A 20695-nucleotide genomic window follows, 5' to 3' on the forward strand; every position below is an offset into this window, starting at 1 on the left:
ATGGAACTTTCAAACATTTTTAATAATTACGTCCTCATGTGATACTGTATGTCTATCTTAGAGAAAAGGTTTGCATAATTTTTGACCCGGTAATACAAGGAATAATAAACTCTCTTCCTGGCTTAATCTGGAAGTGGTATGTGCTTAAATTGGATAAAGTGATTAATTCACAGTTATTATACAATAAAAACTTGTGCTCATTATTAGCATTCGATAGTTTATGAAGTACTTGCATATCTATCTCAACCAAATCTTTACAAGAACAAAATAAACAGTAGTAAAACCTTATTGATGGGTTGCCTGGGTGGCTCAGTTGGTTAAGTGTCTGACTTCAGCTCAGGTCATAATCTCAGGGACCTGGGATTGAGCCCCACAGTGGGCTCCCCACTCAGTGGGGAGTCTGCTTGTCCTTCTCTCTCTCTCTCTCTCTCTGCCCCTCCCCCCACTCATGCTCTCTAATAAGATCTTAAAAAAATTAAAAAATTAAAAAAAAACATTGAATATTTGATAATCCATTATGAACAGTAACTGTTATGATTTAATTCAAAAAAAAATGTCCAGTGAACATTAAACACATCAAAGGAACAAGCCTGTGTCAGACTAACAAACTTCGTGGGGTGGGTGGTCTGTCACTGCTGCTGCTCAGAGTTCGGTCCACTCTACAGTCCTCACTGAATATGCACTACGGGAAAGACTCTTAATTTTTGCCAGCTTGTCTGGAAGTCATTAACTGTGTTTTATAAATTCCAAAAGATACTATTTACCCATTTATGTTCTACGGCTAAAAATCCAGGACTGCAGTATTCCAAGGAAGCCATTTAAATGTGAGAAACAGTATTCTCTTCTCATTAGGTAACTGAATGCATTTCCGTTTCTTCATCTTTTAAAATTTGTGTTCATAAGTACAAGACCCTGGCTCTAGGGGCAGCATTTGTAGGGAAGGAAATGATGATCGGAGGAGAACACAGGTACTTAGACCAAGACAAAGGAGAAAGAAACGTAGATCACTCATGAGTGTTTCTCCGCATCATCTTCCGTTCACTCTGTTCTCACGGTACCTGTGGCGGCTCTCCCCCTTCGCCCCCACCCCCACAGAAGGACCACTGCCTTTGATTTGACAATGTGACACAGATTCAGCTAGAATTCCCATCATCGTTCATTTAGAGAAAGCAAAAACGAGTATATGGGCTTTTAAGAAGGTACAGCAATGCACTTACATAGCGCAAGTGTACAAACAGGTGTATTACCTATTTAATTGCCTTAGCTGAACTTGGAAGCTCTGATCTTTAATTGCCTGATTGAACTGATCTAAAAAGCTATAATTTTTTAATCAGGGAGAAAATTAAATAGCTTTTTGGTAAATAAAAAGGCATCTTTAATCTTATTTTTATGGAATCCAAGTTATTAAATATGGACAAAACCTCTAAAATATTAAGTTAACAACTACTCAATCTAGAGTAAATTTCTCATTACAATGTTTCACAAAAGTCTTCAGGGACACCTTGCTGCTTCTACTCTTCCATAAAAGTACATACTTTAAATCCAGAAGGTAAAAGTTTCCATGAATAACCAGGAAACTCTAGAGCTAAGCATATATTTAATGAGGTGTATATGACTTCTTCAGTCGAGGACCCATAATTACTGGGGAATAACTGTTCGCCTGTGCTGTGATTCATTCGTCTTTCCGTCTAGACAGATGCAGATGCGCGTCCGCTCACTGGCATTTATTTAAAACTCACACCCCTTGGGAGGTCTGCTGGCCTGCTACCACTGTCCCCACTCAGCCCCTCACAGACATCTTCTTCCCTTAACTAGTAGCATTTTACAGGGGGTGACCGTGCAGGAATTCAGCTGGCCAGCAAAGACTGAGAAGAGAAGTACAAGTTCACGATTCCTTTTTGAAACCTTTATGTCCTCAACCAGGAAAGCCACTAAGGCCACCAAGGTATGTGAAGCAACCTCTTTTTTTTTTTTTTTAAAGATTTTATTTATTTATTCGACAGAGACAGAGACAGCCAGCGAGAGAGGGAACACAAGCAGGGGGAGTGGGAGAGGAAGAAGCAGGCTCCCAGCGGAGGAGCCTGATGTGGGGCTCGATCCCACAACGCCGGGATCACGCCCTGAGCCGAAGGCAGACGCTTAACCGCTGTGCCACCCAGGCGCCCCGTGAAGCAACCTCTTAAGGAACACTGTATGGTGACGTCTGAAATGTTAGTAAGAGGAAGGGACGCAATTGTACAGAAAGTGAAGGTTTTCACAGTAACTGGCCAGAGAACCTTTTCTTGGCTCAAGTTGCATCCAGAGCTGGGAGGACCTACTCGCCTCTGAGAGCTCTGGTCAACCACACTTGGCCGCAGTGATTACAGATTTGTTCTGTGAATCTGACATACCCCTTAGACTTTACTGTTAGATCCCAGGCATACATCCACTTGAAACATGCCTATCAAGATCCCATTTCAAAGAAAAATTCAATTATTTCTCCAAAACAAAGAGTAAAACTAAAACCAATGACTGCAAAGAAGAAAAAAGAAAGATGATTGCAGAATAATTAAACAGTATTTCCCTGTCCACTATAGTTCTTGGTGCTCCTCAGACCCCTCACAGAATGTTATGGCTAGGGCGGATTCGCTATCAGCCAGAAGTACGCTGCACGCCCAGAGTGTAGGGTGACCCCAAGGATCACTTTAATAGTAACATTTGCATTTCCATGGCAAGGGCCTTTTAAATGAAGGCTCTGCTATTGAGAATTGATGTCTTCCTCGAGTTCCTTTGTCAAATGGATAGCAGATGTCCATAAAAATCAATAGAACGACAAGAATTGACCACTGTGTTAACTCCTATTAAAATGGCTATTACCACTTTACGGGTTGGTGAGTGTGGGGAGGTGGGAGTACAGGGAATAGAAACAATATAGGTCATATTATGTTAAATACCCTTCTCTCTTAACCCTGGTGGTGAAAATGCTCCATTCTTTTCTCACCCACCAGATGTGTTCTCATGACGACTTCTTCCCAGGAAGAGTAACACGAGCACAACTCAGCTCACTCCCCCTATGTCACACTTTGCACCAACTACACTCTAGAAATAGACTGGACTGGCTTTAAGGGAACATTTGGTTTGTGATTCCATTTAATCCGCATAAACACCTTCAAGAACTGCAAGTTTTACTTGTCAAAGTCTACACATCCTCTTCAAAAGAGGATGAGGGATTTGAGAAGAAATCTGTGATCACGAGGATATTAAAACCCCCACAACAAAAACAACCCTCAGTGACCGATGTGATACTGCAGCTGAAGGCCTCCATTGTTTGCTCGCTCTCTCAAAGCTCATACCTTTTTTTTTTTTTAAACTTTCCTTTAATCACATCCAGTGTGTATGCTGTTGCAGTCCCCAAATGGGCATAAAGCGGGGCTGAGCAGGTGCATAAAATTAAACAGTACTGTTAGTAATGGGAGGCACTGAAGTCGCTTTGCTATAGTCTGTTTCTCACTTAATAATTTGCTCCAAATGAATTTGGACATTTTGGAAACAGTGAAAAATTCAAAGGGCGGTTCCTTTTACAACATTCAACAGTTATCTGATTATTCTTCTCGTGTGTTCTGTTAATCGAGTGGGAGACTGATTTCTGACGCATTCACTGACTCCTTATATAAAGTTTTACTCTCAAGATATGTGAAACGATCTCTTCAGGCACAGTGTTTGGTAATGTCTGAAGTGTTAATAAGAGGAAAGGATGCAATTGTACAGAAAGTGAAGGCTTTGCAGTAACTAGAGCTCAGGATTAAAAATCAGATCCTGTCCTTTTCAAATACTATGAAATACCTTTTTACATGTTTGGTAAACATCCATAAAAATACCACGCTTATGATCTAAAATCAAAGCTGCTGAAGGAGAAAATAAGAAAAACATTTACGAAGCAGCCATCTTTTTGACTACCAAATATATCAGCTGGCTTAAATATCAGATCATTTATTTCATTTAAAAATCAAGGCATCTGGAGAGCTCCCCACCCAACCTTACAAATTAAGTCAGAACTCGTAAGCGCAGTACATACCTCTATGTAAAATCTTTAAACTCCACAAATAGGTAAGCCCTTTAACAACCTAAATGGAAGAAAGAGAAACAATCCAATGATGATTTTATCAGGAACTTTCCATGTAAACATATAATCATATCAACCATAATTCTTCCTTTAAAACTCTGAAAACCAATAAGCATTTACTACTGTACATCTCCCATTTCTGTGCCAGGCTCTTCAAGGATGCCAAATGTGTAAGCTACAGCCCTCCTTCCTTTAATGGGCTTACAATATCCTGAAGATAAAGCACAATGAATGAAAAAAGAGAATACATGTGCATGTAACATGACCCGGAAGTCCATCACTAAGTTCCCAGTAGTGGAATGGGCAGGGAGGAAAGGCTTTCCTTTCCTATACTTTCATATGTGGAATTTTTTTTTTTTTTTAAGTCATGACATTTACGATGAAGGAAAGACATTTTTTAAAAGCTAACTAAGGAAAGCAATGGGTGGAACAGAGATTACTTTTCCTGCCCATAATCAGGAAGGCTTTACCAAAGGGCTGAGCTCTAAGTAACAGATTCATGAAGGAAAGAGAGGGGAGTGTTCAGGCCAAGGTAAAAATATACAGTCCAAGAGCTGGGGCCATGAACTCTTCAAAAAGATCAAGGTCAGGAAAGACAAAGAAATGCTGAGAGACTGCTCTGGGTTAACAGAGACCAGAGACATCACAACTAAATACAATGTATAATCCTAGACTGGATGCTGGACTAGAAATTTTTATTCTTTTGGTCTGGAAAGGGTATTACCGGACAACTGGCAAAATCTAAGTCAGAACTGCTGATTAGATAATAAGCATTGTACCAATCAATGCTGATTTCCTGATTTTGATCAGTATACAGCGATGATGTGAGAGAAAGTCCTTGTTCTTAGGAAATATACACCTGAAGTATTTAGGGGTAAAGGGCCATGAGGTCTGCAAGGTACTCTCAAATGTTTCAGGAAAAACACACATACCAAACGTGGTTAACTGTTAGCAGCTGGGGAATCTGGAGGAAGCATCTTACAACTTTTCTGTAAGTTTAAAATAATTTTTTTTAAAAGTTTCCAAAAAATGTTTTAAATGCCATTCGGGTAGGAAAGAACAAAGTGTATCAAGACGAGCAGCCTCCCAGGCCAGGCTGGCGAGGCAGGCGTATGTGTGGAGTCACGTAGAAAACACTGGAAGGGCAGGTCAAGAAAATAAAGTGAGAAAATATAAACATTCAAATTAGATTGGATTTTTGATTGCACAGCCTGTGCTAAGAATCATCAGTGAAATAAGATTCTGAAAAAAAGAGGTTTCTAAGACCCTAAGTACATGGGTTACAAGTGCTGCCTTCTGTATGAGAAGTTTAATCACTAAAGGCTTTAACAGCCTTTATATAGAAATGGTTGTCAAAGGGGATGTAAGTGTTTTTATTCACACCCACTGACCCCGTCTGCACAGAGTGTGAACTTACCAATTTCAAGGCTGACTATTCATAATTATGTATCAGATACAATGAATGAACCACTATCACTCAAAATTTACTACCAGAATTTAAAAGTATTCTCCATTATAGAAAATTTTAGGTGAGTCAGGACTATAAAAACAAGGAAACCTGCCATTATGAGGAGTAACTGAGTGATTTACATGTATTTATTTTGAAAATGAGGAAAAGAAGCCTGCGGCTAAATCTGAAAGGATTTCAGTTGATCAAGAAAGACTAAGAGCAATACTAAAAAGAGAAATGCAAAGAGAGAAAACCAATTTCCATACACTAAAGATCCAGAAGAAGGTAAAATCTATATCAATTAATGCTGAGCAGAGATTAACATATTTTAATTCTTTTCTTAGAGGGGGATGTACTCCTGAAAGATTTGCTAGCAAGGTATGATTGTTTCCACAATAATTTTGTCTGTTTTAGAGAACAGAATACATTTTTATAGCAAATTATTTCTTCCAGGATTTGAAATAAGTGGCATTACAATAAAACACATATATTTGGACAGTAAGATAGTTTAAAAAAAAAAAAAAGGAAGAAAATATCAAAATAGTAATAATGATAACCAACAGGGGAAGGAAACAGGCAAAAACATTTCCTTAAATGCTTATAAAAATAACAATAATGAAAACAATTTTCTCTTTGGGTAGTAGGAGGAGGCCATCTTATTTAGCATGGAAGTAATCACCTCTGAGTTCTGGAATTAGGGTTAAACTTCTCAATTTATAAGCTTAGTTGCATATTACAGAACCTTCCCATTAAAGATGGCTCACCACTAAAAACTGGTCCCACAAGAAATGAATGACCAGAAAACACACAAGGGGAAGGCAATCCATATTTTCAGATTATCAGGCAGAAAAAAAGTAAAACAAATGCTGATTTTGTGATACTTACTAAAATTAGAAATCTTACTAGAGCTTCAAAAAGAATGTATGATTCTTCCAACTTTGTCAAAAGAGACTACGTTTTCCTTTAGAAGCATACAAAAAGCAGTGCAGAGGAAGCCAGAAATCTGTCCATTGAAACTCTAGAGGCTATTATTGGCATTCAGTAGGCTAGGTTTCACAACAATGACTTGAAAAGCCTTGACACTAAAAGTACTTATATCTGCTGTCAATCACTCACTCCTTGACATGTCAAGTGCACATCCTTTCAGGGACAACTTCAATCAACATTAGCACTCAAAATACAGCACACAGTGTCACTGCTTCAGAAATGAGAGGAAAAATAAAACGTGCTAGGATGGCAGGAAATGGCAGAAAGGCATTCCTCTTTCTAGGAGACCACATTCAAATGGAAAGTGGATAAAAATCACCAAGCAAGTTGGAAGGCTGAAATCAGCCAGTTTATGTGAATGGTTTTTTTTCCTGGAAAAAATATGCTCTTGCCATATATCCTACGAGAGAAAATTCAAACAGCACATCATATAAGCTGACAGGGGTCCATCCTGTAACGAACCTTGGGTCTCTGGCCGTCCACAGCACGCCAGGTTATTAGAACCTGGGAAACAAAGCTAACTGGGGGGGAGGAAGAGAGGCCTCAGTGTGGTTCCAAGACATGAAAAGAATCCGAAGCAATTGTGTGTGTCACTCCACTCCTTTCTCATATACTTTTCTTTTTTCTCTTTATTTTTTTTCTCTTTAACCTTGTTCTCCCTTTCAGGCCTTCCTCTCTTTTTTCTCATTCTCTTAGGAAAGCAGAGTGAAAGAGCATGAGGCCTGGAGTGAAACAGCGCTGGGTTCAAATCTTTACTGATTAGTTACAGATAACTTTAATTCTTCTAAGCCTCATCTTGCACATGTATAAAATATGATCAATAACCTACAGTTTACAGAGTTTGCTATAAAGATTAAATGACATAATATTTATACATAAAACATTGGCACAAGGAGGTATTCAATATACATCTATTTCTCTCCTCTCTCCTCTGATTCTGTTGCTTCTGACATGGCAAAGAGCACCCATGTGCTTTCTCGGCCTCATGGAGGGAACTCAAAGGAACAATGCTGATCTGTCTTCAGAACAGTAGAGGAGAGACGACCTACTACAAACATCAATTTGCTAGTCTTAATTTTGATTTGGGGGAATCCTTCTACTTGTGTTTGTCAGCTGCAACAAAGGATTATCCAAGTTTGTAGCCTAATCAAATTACATTAAAAAAATACGCTTTGGAGGCATTATACAAGCTTAGGCCCCAGCAGAGTTGATAAAAAGTGGCAGATGAAGAGCAAAATTATCAAAAGCATTTCTTTTACTCTGGCCACAGGCAGGTTTCATTACTATGGCCTGATGAGCCATAAAAGCTAAAGAAATTGGACATATTTTGGGGGGGGAGGACCCTAATTTTTAAAAATGTAAGGGCAGATGTAAACAATGCTCTGGGCTAGCATTTATTTTAAGTGCCTTTCACTAAAATAATTTTTGTCATATTTTCGATTGCCCAGTAGGTAAGCCCGGTATTTGAAGCCTGATTATTATTATTATTTTTTTTGCTGACTCCATTCACTTTGCAGGCTTCTCACTCCAGCAGAACTGAAAAGACCAATGGCCTTGTGTGGATGCCCTACGCAAGAGGAAGGTAAGATTTATGAAGTCCAGGAAGTACATGCTTCTCTGACTGAAGGAGGCACATTCCTACTTTAGCCAAGTTCAACACATAATTGAGTATATAGAACTCATATACTTTTTTCTTTTTCAATTGGTATCCTTGCCTTTTTTTGCCCTTTATTATACGTGTTATTAAACTTTAGAGCCAAGAACTGCCAAAAGCCACAAAGCATTCATTCCCCTCTGAGATTAAAAGAGGAAATGAAACATTTTTATTTTCATCTAAAATCGTGATTTAAGTACTCAAATTTCATACTAAACTAATCTTCCTAAACATGTAGATTAGAAGCTACTTAGCAATAGCATCAGCAAAGAAAGTTATCACCCTGGGCAGTTCACACTAATAATCAGAAAGAACAAAGGAAAGCTGTGAATTACAATGAACTAAGACTAAGTAAGTGTCCATGTTGGATTAAAGGATTTGGGTTGTCAGTCTGATGTATAATGAATGCAAAAATCAGCCATTTAATTAAATGGTACATGGTATAATCGCTTTGTTCTGCATTAAACTGCTTAAGCTATCAGAGTGCCTTTAGTTTAGCAACTGTTTACTATTACACCACCCCATGACTTCTTTTAGACGCTGTATAGCCTGCGTTATTCCAAATTTCAAATCTGGAGCTTATCCAGTAACATTAGTCTAGTTGAAATAGTTCATCAATTTCTGTGTGAATATAGAAAACAGGAAAACTGCTCTTAACCACAAAGGGAATAAATTCCTAGATATCGCCGGTGAAAAAATTAAAAACGAAGAACACAAAAAGCCTGCAAAAATCTTTAAGAATAAAGTAGTGTTTTCTTGTAAATAGTTTAATTTTAATAATTTGGACTCAAAAAGTATTTTCTAGTCATATGCCTATAACTACAAAATGTCCCCCAAACAGCTTTCTTGTGGAAGAATCTAGAAATGTTACTGGTTAGCAAGTGTACTAAGGTCTCCGTTAACACACGAAAGCAGAACAGGTACCAATTCCGGTAAGCCTGAAGCATGTCATGTGACTATACTGTTACTGTGGGCCGATCTATGAAAAAGAAGAAAAGGCAAAAATGACAAGAGAAGAGAGTTGAGAAGGTGCTGGCAGTCAACAGGGATTAAAGAAAAAGAAAACAAAATTGTGAGGATATAAGGGGAAGAGATTTGACTAAAAGATTCAATCGCTCCAATTTCATAAGGTTGAAGACATATATACTCACTGCTATTGCAATTCTTCCAAGGACATGCTCTGGAATTTTTCTATATACATCCAAGGATCCCCCTGTAGAGACAGATATGTTGCATTATTATAAATAAAACTACTAGAATGGTGCACTGGGCTCCTCTGCGCATTCACTGTGAGAATATTTTTTTTCTTCTCTTCTTCTTACATTGCGCATTGGATGTCTAGGGTCGAATTGGTTTTTAGTCCAATTTTATTTATGACATAATAGCATACTTCCGGATGAAGCATAACTAGCTATTTCCATTTTATTTCCAAATGTATAATCACATACATGTAAAAACTGAAAGAAGCTAGTCGAGGGCAGGCTACAACTCTGTATTTTACGTAAAATTAAATACATACACAAAACTAAAGATCAACAGGTCAACCACATTTAGGTATCTACCTCATGTAACAGTTTTCTCAAAGGTAAACCAGGACCCTGTTTTAGAAATTTCAAATTAACTAAACAAAGGGTGGTGAATATAAGGTCCAAAATATACATAAAAAACTAATAAAGTAAAATAGTAATATTAACATCTACCTAAATGAACGTTATCCTTCAAATTAAGTACCAAGACAAGCAATCAACCTATTCCAAAGATACTCAGTTCAAAATGGTTTGGATTTTGTCTGTTTTACAAATTCTCTTTGATATCACTTCGAAAACCACTTTATGAAATAAAAAAAAAACCCATCTCCTTGTGTCATAATATTTTTCACTAAAATGGTATTCACTAACATCCTTCATCTTTACCAAATCCAGCTTTTAGCAGTTCCAAAAACTAAAACCATTAGACTGCAAACAGAAGGAGGACAAGGCCATGCTGTTTATTCGTTTTAGGTTTTCATCAACCTGAAAATGAGCATAACTAGCAGAGAGGAGCTATTTGATAAATATCTGTCAAATGAATCAACAGATAAACTAAAGTCCACGTGAACTTCACCAGATAGGTACAGTCGGTCTGAAGGAAGGGACCACAGCAACAGTAACATCTCTGAAAATAACTGCATGGCTTTCCCAGGGAACTATTTTAAAGGAACCAATATTCACTTGGAAGTACAAATTTGGGTATGGTTGTTACATTTTCAATCTCACACAAGTAATATAAGAATTTCAGAAAGATACACAAAGAACCACTACTTCACTCATATTAATGATATGATTATATGAGAGCTATTTAACAGCATGTAATAACCTTTCTTTGAGTCAAGTTGAGGTGTAGTCTTTCCATTCTTTAAAAGATTTTATTTATTTATTTGAGAGAGAGAGAGAGAGAGCACAAGCAGGGGAAGGGGGAGAGGGAGAAGGAGACTCCCCGCTGAGCAAGGAGCCTGATGTGGGGCTCGATCCCAGCAGCCCGAAACCATGACCTGAGCGGAAGGCAGACGCTTAACTGACTGAGCCACCCAGGCATCCTAGTCTTTCAGTTCTATAATGGAGTTATCCAGGATATTTGAGACATAATTTCCATTTCAATCAGAGGCTAAAAATTCATATTTAACCACTTTACTACTGGATGATACTAAAATGGAGCATGTTATTCTTTTGAAATGAAGTTAAGTACATTTCACAAATACGAATATTTTATATGTCAAGTTTTCCTAAAAAATTATTTTTCCTATAAAAACAAATGATATCTATTGCATACATATAAAGGTACTGACTTTGTATTTATCCTGTTTAAAGCGGAAACACTATTCTGACGTGTAGTTTCCAGATTCTTATGAGAAGCTGGAAAACCACGGTATGGCTCAACTTGATGCTTTGGCTCTGGGTGCTACCCAGGAAGAAAATGAAAAAAAGGCACTTCTGAAATGAACTGAACCATCTTTATTTACTAAAATAGCATTTTTATCATAGATGCAATAAAAGTGAAAATATTGTAAGAAAACTCAGGGTGCCTGGGTGGCGCAGTCGTTAAACGTCTGCCTTCAGCTCAGGGTGTGATCCCGGCATTCTGGGATCGAGCCCCACATCAGGCTCCTCCGCTAGGAGCCTGCTTCTTCCTCTTCCACTCCCTCTGCTTGTGTTCCCTCTCTCGCTGGCTGTCTCCCTCTCTGTCAAATATATAAATAAAATCTTTAAAAAAAATTTCATGTTCTCATTGATCTTTCAAATGAATTGGCAATTGCAAGAATAAACAGTCTCAAGAAGATACGCTTTCCGTGCCGGTATCTGGAAGACTGACAAATGCAGTGTACTGGACCGGTCCCTTGTGAAGTGAAAGGAAGCTTGAGTGCCTCAACCGGAGGTGCAAATCCATTCACATACACTAAGGAAGAAGTCCTGAGACTTTTTTTTTTTACATAAAATGTAAATCAGGGTTTAATTAGTTAAACAGACAATCAATAGTCAACAAGCTAAATGGAAAGGCCAAAGAGTCCATTACTACCCTTATTGGTAGAACAAGCCAAAAAAGAATCTCTTTTTGAGGTAGTCCACTGGTTTCTGTAAATATCCATTTAATCTCAGTTATAGCCCACTCTCCTCAGCCATCCACATGGGTGAATCTTTAGGTACTGGCTTTGTGTCATCAATTCATCACATTCATCCTGTCCTTAACATAATCATTAGAGATAACTGTCAGAGGCAAAAAAAAAAAAAAAAAAGATCTGGCAGATCCACTCAGAATCAAGAATTCCTATTAAGCTTAATAAGTTCTCTTTGTGCAATTAAATAATTCTTAGGCTAAAAATGAGAGTTTTTGGTTGAATGGTCACTGAGTTTCACTATCACTTCTATCCCAAAAAGGCAATTCTTAGACTCTTCAAATCACCCAACGTTAGTGCTAGAGGGACATTAAAGATCAGTCCAGTGACTTTATCTGATAAGTGGGGGAAACTGAGACCCAGGAAGGTACGTTTTTTAGTGACGGCCATGAGTCAGCTGTTGGTAGGGCTCAGGAAAGGTCTCAGCCTTTGAACTCCCAGAACTGCAAACGTTTAAAAGGTTTCCCCATAACCTCATAGAGCCTGGGAATCACATGTGAACTTTCTTACTGTTTAATGTAATGTGGTATCACCATTACACACTCAGATAGTTTAGCTGGTATTCAAGGATTTAGAAACTCTATGTTGCACAGTTGGTTTGAACCTTTTATTCATGATTCTAAGGGGACATCACTGGTTTGCTCTCTGTGACCTGTCACTTCCCCGTGTTCCCTGGCCTTAGACCACCCCTAGCCAGTCATTTCATTGCATGCCACTCTCCACCACAGGAACCAGGAGGAAGAGTGCTAATAGATTAGGAAAAAACCCCATCTCAACTGTCAAACCGGATGCTTCTCTGGATGAATTAGGGCTATCATTTTCATGCAACTAAGCCTTGGACTCACGGCATAAGGTCTGTGCTTAACCTAATACGGGGCTAAAATATAAAGTAGTGTCTTGCAAGTAGGATAAACACAAGAAGTAAATGAAGGAGAAGCAACAATACTGTCATATTCATCTCAAAATTTTCCTTAAAATGATCATGATTATTATCAAAACTAATAAAATTAAAATCTGGAACCACAAGCAAAAATTTCAGAAGCTCTTTTAGCCTCTGTTAGTTGAAAAAATAAAGAGCCCTTTCTTTCAAGTACTCAAGGGAATACTTGATACTCCCTTTCTTTCTCCACAACATGGGTTTTGGGGGAAAAAATGTATTCCCAAGATGGCAATCCAAAAACGCAGGCATCTATTCTGAGATGCTATAGTGGAGCATTTCTGAGATTGTTTTTCTCAATGAGAAGGCATATCATGGCCCTCCTTCCTTAAATCCTTCCAGTGGCATTCCAATTCAGACTGAAACACAACTTCCTTACATGCCTACACAATCTAGCTTCTGCTTACTTCTCTGCCCCCCTTTCCAGCCCTAGGGCCTCTCATTGCTACTTGCTAGTCACTCCAGCCTTCTTGTGGGGCCTTGATTACACCACGCTTGTTCCCACCTTGGTGCATTTATACCAGATACTACATCTTCCTCGAAGATGTTCCCAAGTGGCTCACTGACATTAATGTCTCTGCTAAAATGTCACTCCCATAAAAAAGCCATTCCTGACCGTCCTTTCTAGCCCCTCCTCTTCTGTAGTCATCATCTGCCCTGCTTTATGTTTTAACGAGACTTATCCCTCTCAGAGAGTGTACTGTGTTTCCTCTCAGCCTCCCCTTCCAGAATTTAAGTGCCATAGTGACAGGAATTAAGTCCTATTCTCACTATTGCATTCCCGGGTTTAGAACAGCGTCTGAAGGAAAGTGCTCAATAAATATTTGGAAATAAAGGACTAATATGAGATTAAAATAGTGAGAATCTACACTAAGGGAAGGAACAGTACTAGGGTTGGGAGAAAGTTGTCAAGAAGTTTAACTGCAATGGGAAGGGAAGAGAAGAAATGATAGATGGCGGTACATGGTTTTTGGTCCATATATTTTTGGGGTACATTTTACTGTATTCTAGACAAGGAAGAGCCAAAAGAGAGAGGGTGACTGGTGGAGAGAACACCACCGAGTGGATGCGCATGCGGAGGGACTGACCTCATGCAGCCCTGCATGTGCAAGGAGGGACAGGTGCACGTGCGGCTGAGCTACAGGTGGAAGCAAAGGAACTGTGAGAGCTCATGCCTGAGTCTACATAATCTCTCAAGGACAAAGGACAAGTTCAGATCTAGGAAAGGGCAATAAAATCTTAGGACAGTTGATGTGGTAAATAACAGAAAGATGGGAATTGGAGAACAAACCTCAAAAAAGTGGGAAATTTTCATGTTCAGGGACTGATTAGCATGGAGTAAAGGGAAGCTGCCAAGGAGCAGTAAGAGAGGGGTTTTAGATAGCTCAAGTCTAGAAAGGAGTCTTCTCAAAAAAGACAGTTCAATATAGACTGTAAAGTGAATGTTTTAAGTATTAAAAATGTGTCATCTTTGGGGCACCTGGGTGGCTCTGTCGGTTAAGGTCTGACTCTTGGTTTCGGCTCAGGTCATGATCTCAGGGTCGTGAGACTGAGCTCCACATAGGGCTCTGAGCTCAGCAGGGAGTCTGCTGGAGATTATCTCTCCCCCCCTCTCCCTCTTGCTTTTCCTCCTGCTTACTCTCGCTCTTTCTCTCTCTCTCTAAAATAAATAAATAAAATCTTTTAAGAAATAAAAGGGAGTCCTTCAAACTGAAAGAATTTCAGAGGAAAGTTACTAGGCAGTAACTCAAATCCACACAAAAAAAGACAATACACTGGTAAAGGTTACTATACAGGTAAATATAAAAGACAAGATATATGTATTCTTTGTACGTCTTTTTCTCCTAACTGATTGAAAAGAGAACTGCACAAAAGCAGTAAGTGTAAATCTGTGTTAATAAGCATACAACTTATAAAAATGTAACTTATATGGCAATAACAGCACAAGGAGAGGGAAAGAATAGAGCTACTTGAAAAAAGTTTATATTAATCTGAACTAAGTTGTTACAAGTTAAAATGTTAATTATAATCTCTAGGAAAACCAAAAATATAACTCAAAAAATATAGTAAAAGAAACCACAAGAGAATTTAAGCAATAGATTAAAAAAATATCTATTTAACATAAAATAAAGCAGTAACGGAGAAAAAGAGGAACATAAAAGATGTATGGCTTAAAGAAAACAAGTAGTAAAATAGCAGTTATGAACCCTACCTTGCTGGTAATTATATTAAAGATTTAGTTATTATTTTAGAGAAGGGAGGAGGGGCAGAGGGAGAGGGAGACAGGGCGCCTAGATGGTGCCCTGACATTGGGCACCATCTCATGACCCCAAGGTCATGACCTGAGCTGAAACCAAGAGTCAGACACTTAACCGACTGCACCACCCAGGCGCTCCTGGTAATTACATTAAATGTAAATGAATTAAATACTGACAGATTGGCAGAACAGATTAAAAAATGACCCAACTCTATGATGTCTACAAGAGATGCACTTTAGATTCAAACAGGTTGAAGAACAGACAAGAGCAAAAGATATAACAAGCAAATAAGAATCAAGAGGGAGTTGGGATGACCATACTAATATCAGGCAAAATAGACTTTTAGACAAATATAGTGACTAGAGACAAAAATATTTTATAATGATAAAAGAGTCAATCCATCATGAAGATATAACAATTACAAACACATATGCACCTAACAACAGAATACCAAAATATGTGAAGCATAAACTGAAGTGAAGGGAGAGATAGACAACCAAAAAATAATACTTGGAGACTTCAATATCCTACTTTCAATAACAAATAGAACTATACTGAGGATCAACAAGGAAATAAAATACTTCACACTGTAAATCAACTGGACCTAACAGACATCTAAAGAACATCTCACCCAACAACAGCAGAATACACTCCTCCGAAGTACAAATGAAACACTCTCCAGAACTGACAATGCTAGGGCATAAAACAAATCTCAGTAAATTTAAAAGGACTTAAATCATATCAAATATGTTCTCTGACCTCAAAAGAATATTAGAATTCAACAACAGGAGGACATTCGATATGGAAAATGACACAATTCTAACTGAAAATGGGTCAAGAAAGAAATTACAAGGGATTTCCTTTGTGGGAAATTAGAAAATACTTCGAAATAAATGAAAATGAAAACAGAACACATCAAAACTTCCAGGATGTAGCTTAAGCAGTACTTAGAGGGAAATGTATAGCTGCAAACACCTACATTGAATAAGAAAGATCTTAAATCAGTATCCTAACTTTACACCTTAAAAAACTAGAAAAAGAAGAGTAAATTAAACCCAAAGCTAGAAGAAGAAATAAAGATTAGAGCAGAGATAAATGACATAAGAGTAGAAAAAGAGGGGTGCCCTGGTGGCGCAGTTGTTAAGCGTCTGCCTTCGACTCAGGGTGTGATCCCGGCGTTACGGGATCGAGCCCCACATCAGGCTCCTCCGCTATGAGCCTGCTTCTTCCTCTCCCACTCCCCCTGCTTGTGTTCCCTCTCTCGCTGGCTGTCTCTATCTCTGTCAAATAAATAAATTAAAAAAAAATAAAGAGTAGAAAAAGAAAGAAAATCAAAGAAACCAAAAGTTAGTTCTTTGAAAAAGACAAAGAAACTGACCAACTTTTAGCTACACTGACCAAGAAAAAAAAGACAGAAGATTCAAATTACTAAACTCTGGAATGAAAGAGGGAAAATCAATACCAACTTTACAGAAATAAAAATGATTATAAACGAATACTAGGAACAACTGTATATCAACAAATCAGATAATTTAGATGAAATGGACAAATTTTAGAAAGCCACAACCTATCAAAATGGACTCAAGAAGAAACAGACATTCTGAATAAACCTATAACTACCTATAATTAGTAATGAGATTAATTGGTAATCAAAAAACTACTCAGAAATATTATTCAGTCTTAAAAAGGAAAAAAATTCTGACACATACCACAGCATGGAATGAACTTGAGGACATTATGCAAAGTGAAATATGCCAGTCCCCAAAGAGAAATACTGTATGATTCCACTTAAATGGTACCCAGAGTAGTCCAATTCATACAAACACAAATCAAATGTTGGTTGCCAGGGGTAGGAAGAAACAAAGAGTTATTGTTTAATCTTCGTTTTACAAGATGCAAAGAGTTCTGGAGATAGATGGTAGCAGTTAAAGCTGATGAGCTACCCACTTAAAAATGGTTAATATGGTAAATGTTACATTATATGTGTTATACTACAATTAAAAAACACTATTGAGAAAGACAGTCTTATGTGCACTGTTCTTTGAACTCCACCTGGCCACATAAGAATGGGCCTTAGGCCTGGAATACTTGCCTACCAGCAGATAAAGAGCCCACATAGTTTGTGCTGGGCTTACCTCCTTGTTTTGGAATATCTTTCCCTGTTTCAGACTAACTGTGCACTCCTTTGTCCTGCTTAAGCATGTGTGTCAATGGCCCTCAGGCATGCCCCCCGCTTTCAGCATTTCTGATACCACATGAGTGGGGTGGGGTGCAGGATCCTTTTGCTGCAGCACGAGGCATTGTGTGTAGGCCAAGGCCCTGTACAGGCTGCCAGGAAGGGCCTGCTGTTGGCCACAGGCAACTGACACTCGCTACCAAAACTGATCTTGCGGTGTCTCGTTTTTTATTGAGTAAAAGCACTATTAAAGCCAGTGCCTGACTGCATTGTCTTTTCCTTGGGAACTTCATACTAAGATGCAGTGGGCAGAACTGCTTGGACTTTTCCTGATAATTGGCAACAGATGACACCTGACCATAAAAACTACTCACAAAGAAAACCCCAGAACCAAATGGCTTCACTGATGAGTTCTACCAAACGTTTAAAGAAAAATTAACATTAATCCTTCACAAACTCTTCCAAAAACTAGAAGAGGAGAAAACACTTTCCACCTCCCTTTTTGAGGACAGAATTATCATGATAATTGACAATGACATTATATGAAAAGAATACTACAAACCAATATTCCTTAAGAATATAAATGTAAAAATCCTCAACAAGATAGAGCAAATTGAATCCAGCAACATACAAAAAGGATTATACATTATGACCAAGTGGAATCACCTCAGCAATACATGATTGGTTCGACATGCAAAGATCAATTAAAGCAATATACCATAATTATGGGATAATGGATTTTAAAAGCATGATCATTTCTTCTTTTTTTTCTTAAAGATTTATTTATTTGAGAGAGAGAGAGAGAAAGCATGAGCAGGGGTGGGGCCTGATATGGGGCTCGATCTCATAACCCAGAGATCATGACCTGAGCTGAAATCAGGAATCAGATGCTTCACCAACTGAGCTACCCAGACGCCCTGCACGATCATTTCAATAAACATAGAAAAACCACTCGACAAAATCTAATGCCTTTCCATGATAAAAATACTCAACAAGCTTGGAAGAGAAGGGGACTTGGACAACCTGATAAAGGACATCTACTAAAAACCTACAGCTAATACCACCCTTAATAGTGAAAGACTAAAAGCTTTCCCTCTAACATCAGGAGCAAAAGAAAGATGTCTGCTCTCACCACTTCTATTTGACACTGTACTGAAGGTTGTAGCCAGGGTAATTAAGCAAAGAAGAGAAATAAATAGCATCCAGATTAGAAAAAAAGAAATAAAACTGCATCTATTTGCAGGTGACATGATCTATATAGAAAACCCTAAGGAATCTACAAAAACCTATTACGGTTAAGAAACAAGTTTAGCAAGGTCGAGGGATATGAGATCAATATACAAAAATCATTTATATTTCTATACACTAGCAATGAACAATCAAAAAATGAAATTAAAAGTTCAATATACAATAGCATCAAAAAAGTTAGAAATAAATTTAGCAAAAGAATTGCAAAATTTGAACACTGAAAACTATAAAACATCCTGAAAAAAATTAGAGAGGATCTAAATAAATGGAAAGATACTCTGTGTTCATGGAGTGGAAGACTTAATACTGTTAAGTTGGCAGTACTCTCCAGATTGATCTATAGATTGACTACAATCTGTATCAAAATCCTAGCTGGACTTTTTTTTGGTGTGTGTGCAAATTCGACAAGCTGATTATAAAATTCTTATGAAAATGCAAGGGACCCAGAATGGCCAAAATAATCTTGAGAAAGAATAAAGTCGGAGTACTCACACTTCTTAATTTAAAAACTTACTACAAAGCTCAAATAATCTAGAATAATAAAGTAAAAGTAAGCAAGTACAGTCTGGTACTGCCACAAGGATGGGCAAATAGATCAATGGAATAGAATCAAGAGCCCAGAAATACTTTTCATGGTCAATAAATTTTTGACAAGAGTGCCAAAAAAATTCAATGGGAAAGAATAATCTTTTTAACAAATGGTGCTAGCACAACTGGATATTCACATGCAAAATAATGGATTTGGACTCTATACCATTTACAAAAATTAACTCAAAATGGATCAAAAACTTATATGATATGTAAGAGTGAAAATTATAAAGCTCTTTGAAGAAAACCGGTGTAAATTTTCAAGTTTCTTACATATGACATCTAAAGCACAACCAAAGAAAAAACAGATGAACTGAACTTCATCAAATTTTAAAACTTTGTGCTTCAAGGGACACTATCAAGAAAATGAAAAGACAACTCACAGAATGGAAGAAAATATTTGTAAATCATACATCTGATAGGAGCCTAGTATCCAGAATATAAAAAGAAATCTTACAACTCAACAATAAAAACGCAAGTAACCCACGTAAAGATAGACAAAGGATTTGAATACACATTTCTCCAAGGAAGATACACAAATAGCTAATAAACACATGGAAATATTGTCAATGTCATCAGTCATTAGAAAATCTAAATCAAAACTAAAGAGATACCATTTCTCACCAGGCTATAGTAAAAAAAGACACACAATAACAAGTGTTGGCAAAGATGTGGAGGAACTGGAACCCTCATACATTAAAGCTATACAGGCAAACTGTGTGAAATAGAATGGAACAGTTCGGCAGCTCCTCAAAAAATTACACACAGAGTAAATATGACCCAGCAATTTAACACCTAGATATATGCACTCAAGAGAACTGAAAATGTATGTCCACACAAAGACTTGTACACAAATGCACAGAACAGCGTTATTCCTAACAGCCCCAAAGTGGAAACGTCCCGAATGCCCATCAACTGATGAATGAACGAAGAAAATGTGGTACGTCCACGCAATGGATTATTATTTGGCCATAAAAAGGAATAAAGTACTGATATATGATACAACATGCATAAACCTTCAGACCCTTACGCTAAGTATAAGAAGCCAGACACAAGGGCCACATACTGCATGCTTCCATTTACCTAGAGTCCAAAATAAGGAAATCTAGAGACAGAAAGTAGATTAGTTGTTGCCATAGACTAGAGGAAAGAGGGAAGAGCAAGTGGCTGCTATTGGCTAAGAAGTTTGTTTCTGGGGTGATTAAACATGTTTTGGAATTAGTGATGATGAGGTTGTACAACCCTGTGAATGTACTCAAACCACTGGATTGTGTACATCAAAACGGTAACACTTATTAAATACGCCATCTCAAAAAGTACGTATTTCAATGAAACTGAATTTAGAACACATGATATACCTTATTATAGTATCAAGGTACCAAAGTGGGCTAGTTAAAAAGTCTCGCAAGGCATGAACTAGTTGCTTTAATAATATACTGAGAATCCCCCAAATGAACTAAGTACATTAAAAAAAAATGTTGAGTTTTAATGTACTAGACATCGAAAAACTGATATGTAAAATCTAAAGACTGCTTTGATTTAAAATGGGTAAATACAATGACATCATTTCAGGGATGGGGTACCAAGCAATCTGCATTTTTCCAAAATATTCAGATCAAGAAAGAGTTACCAACACAGAAATGAAT

At 37.7% G+C, this 20695-nt stretch overlaps 1 protein-coding gene across 4 annotated transcripts in view; it reads right to left on the reverse strand.

The window, feature by feature from the left end:
- MAP2K5 (mitogen-activated protein kinase kinase 5) overlaps nt 1-20695 on the reverse strand; it is a 248785-nt gene that overhangs the window by 137272 nt on the left and 90818 nt on the right. For all 4 annotated transcript variants that reach the window (XM_008708547.2, XM_008708549.2, XM_008708548.2 and 1 more), the window contains 2 exons: nt 9345-9406; nt 4055-4103 (listed from right to left, as the gene is read on the reverse strand). In XM_008708547.2, the coding sequence (XP_008706769.2) occupies nt 4055-4103; nt 9345-9406 (111 nt within the window). The remainder of the gene's footprint in view (nt 1-4054; nt 4104-9344; nt 9407-20695) is intronic.

Source organism: Ursus maritimus, unplaced genomic scaffold, assembly GCF_017311325.1.
Source record: "Ursus maritimus isolate PB19 unplaced genomic scaffold, ASM1731132v1 scaffold_27, whole genome shotgun sequence".
Taxonomy (NCBI): Eukaryota; Metazoa; Chordata; class Mammalia; order Carnivora; family Ursidae; genus Ursus; species Ursus maritimus.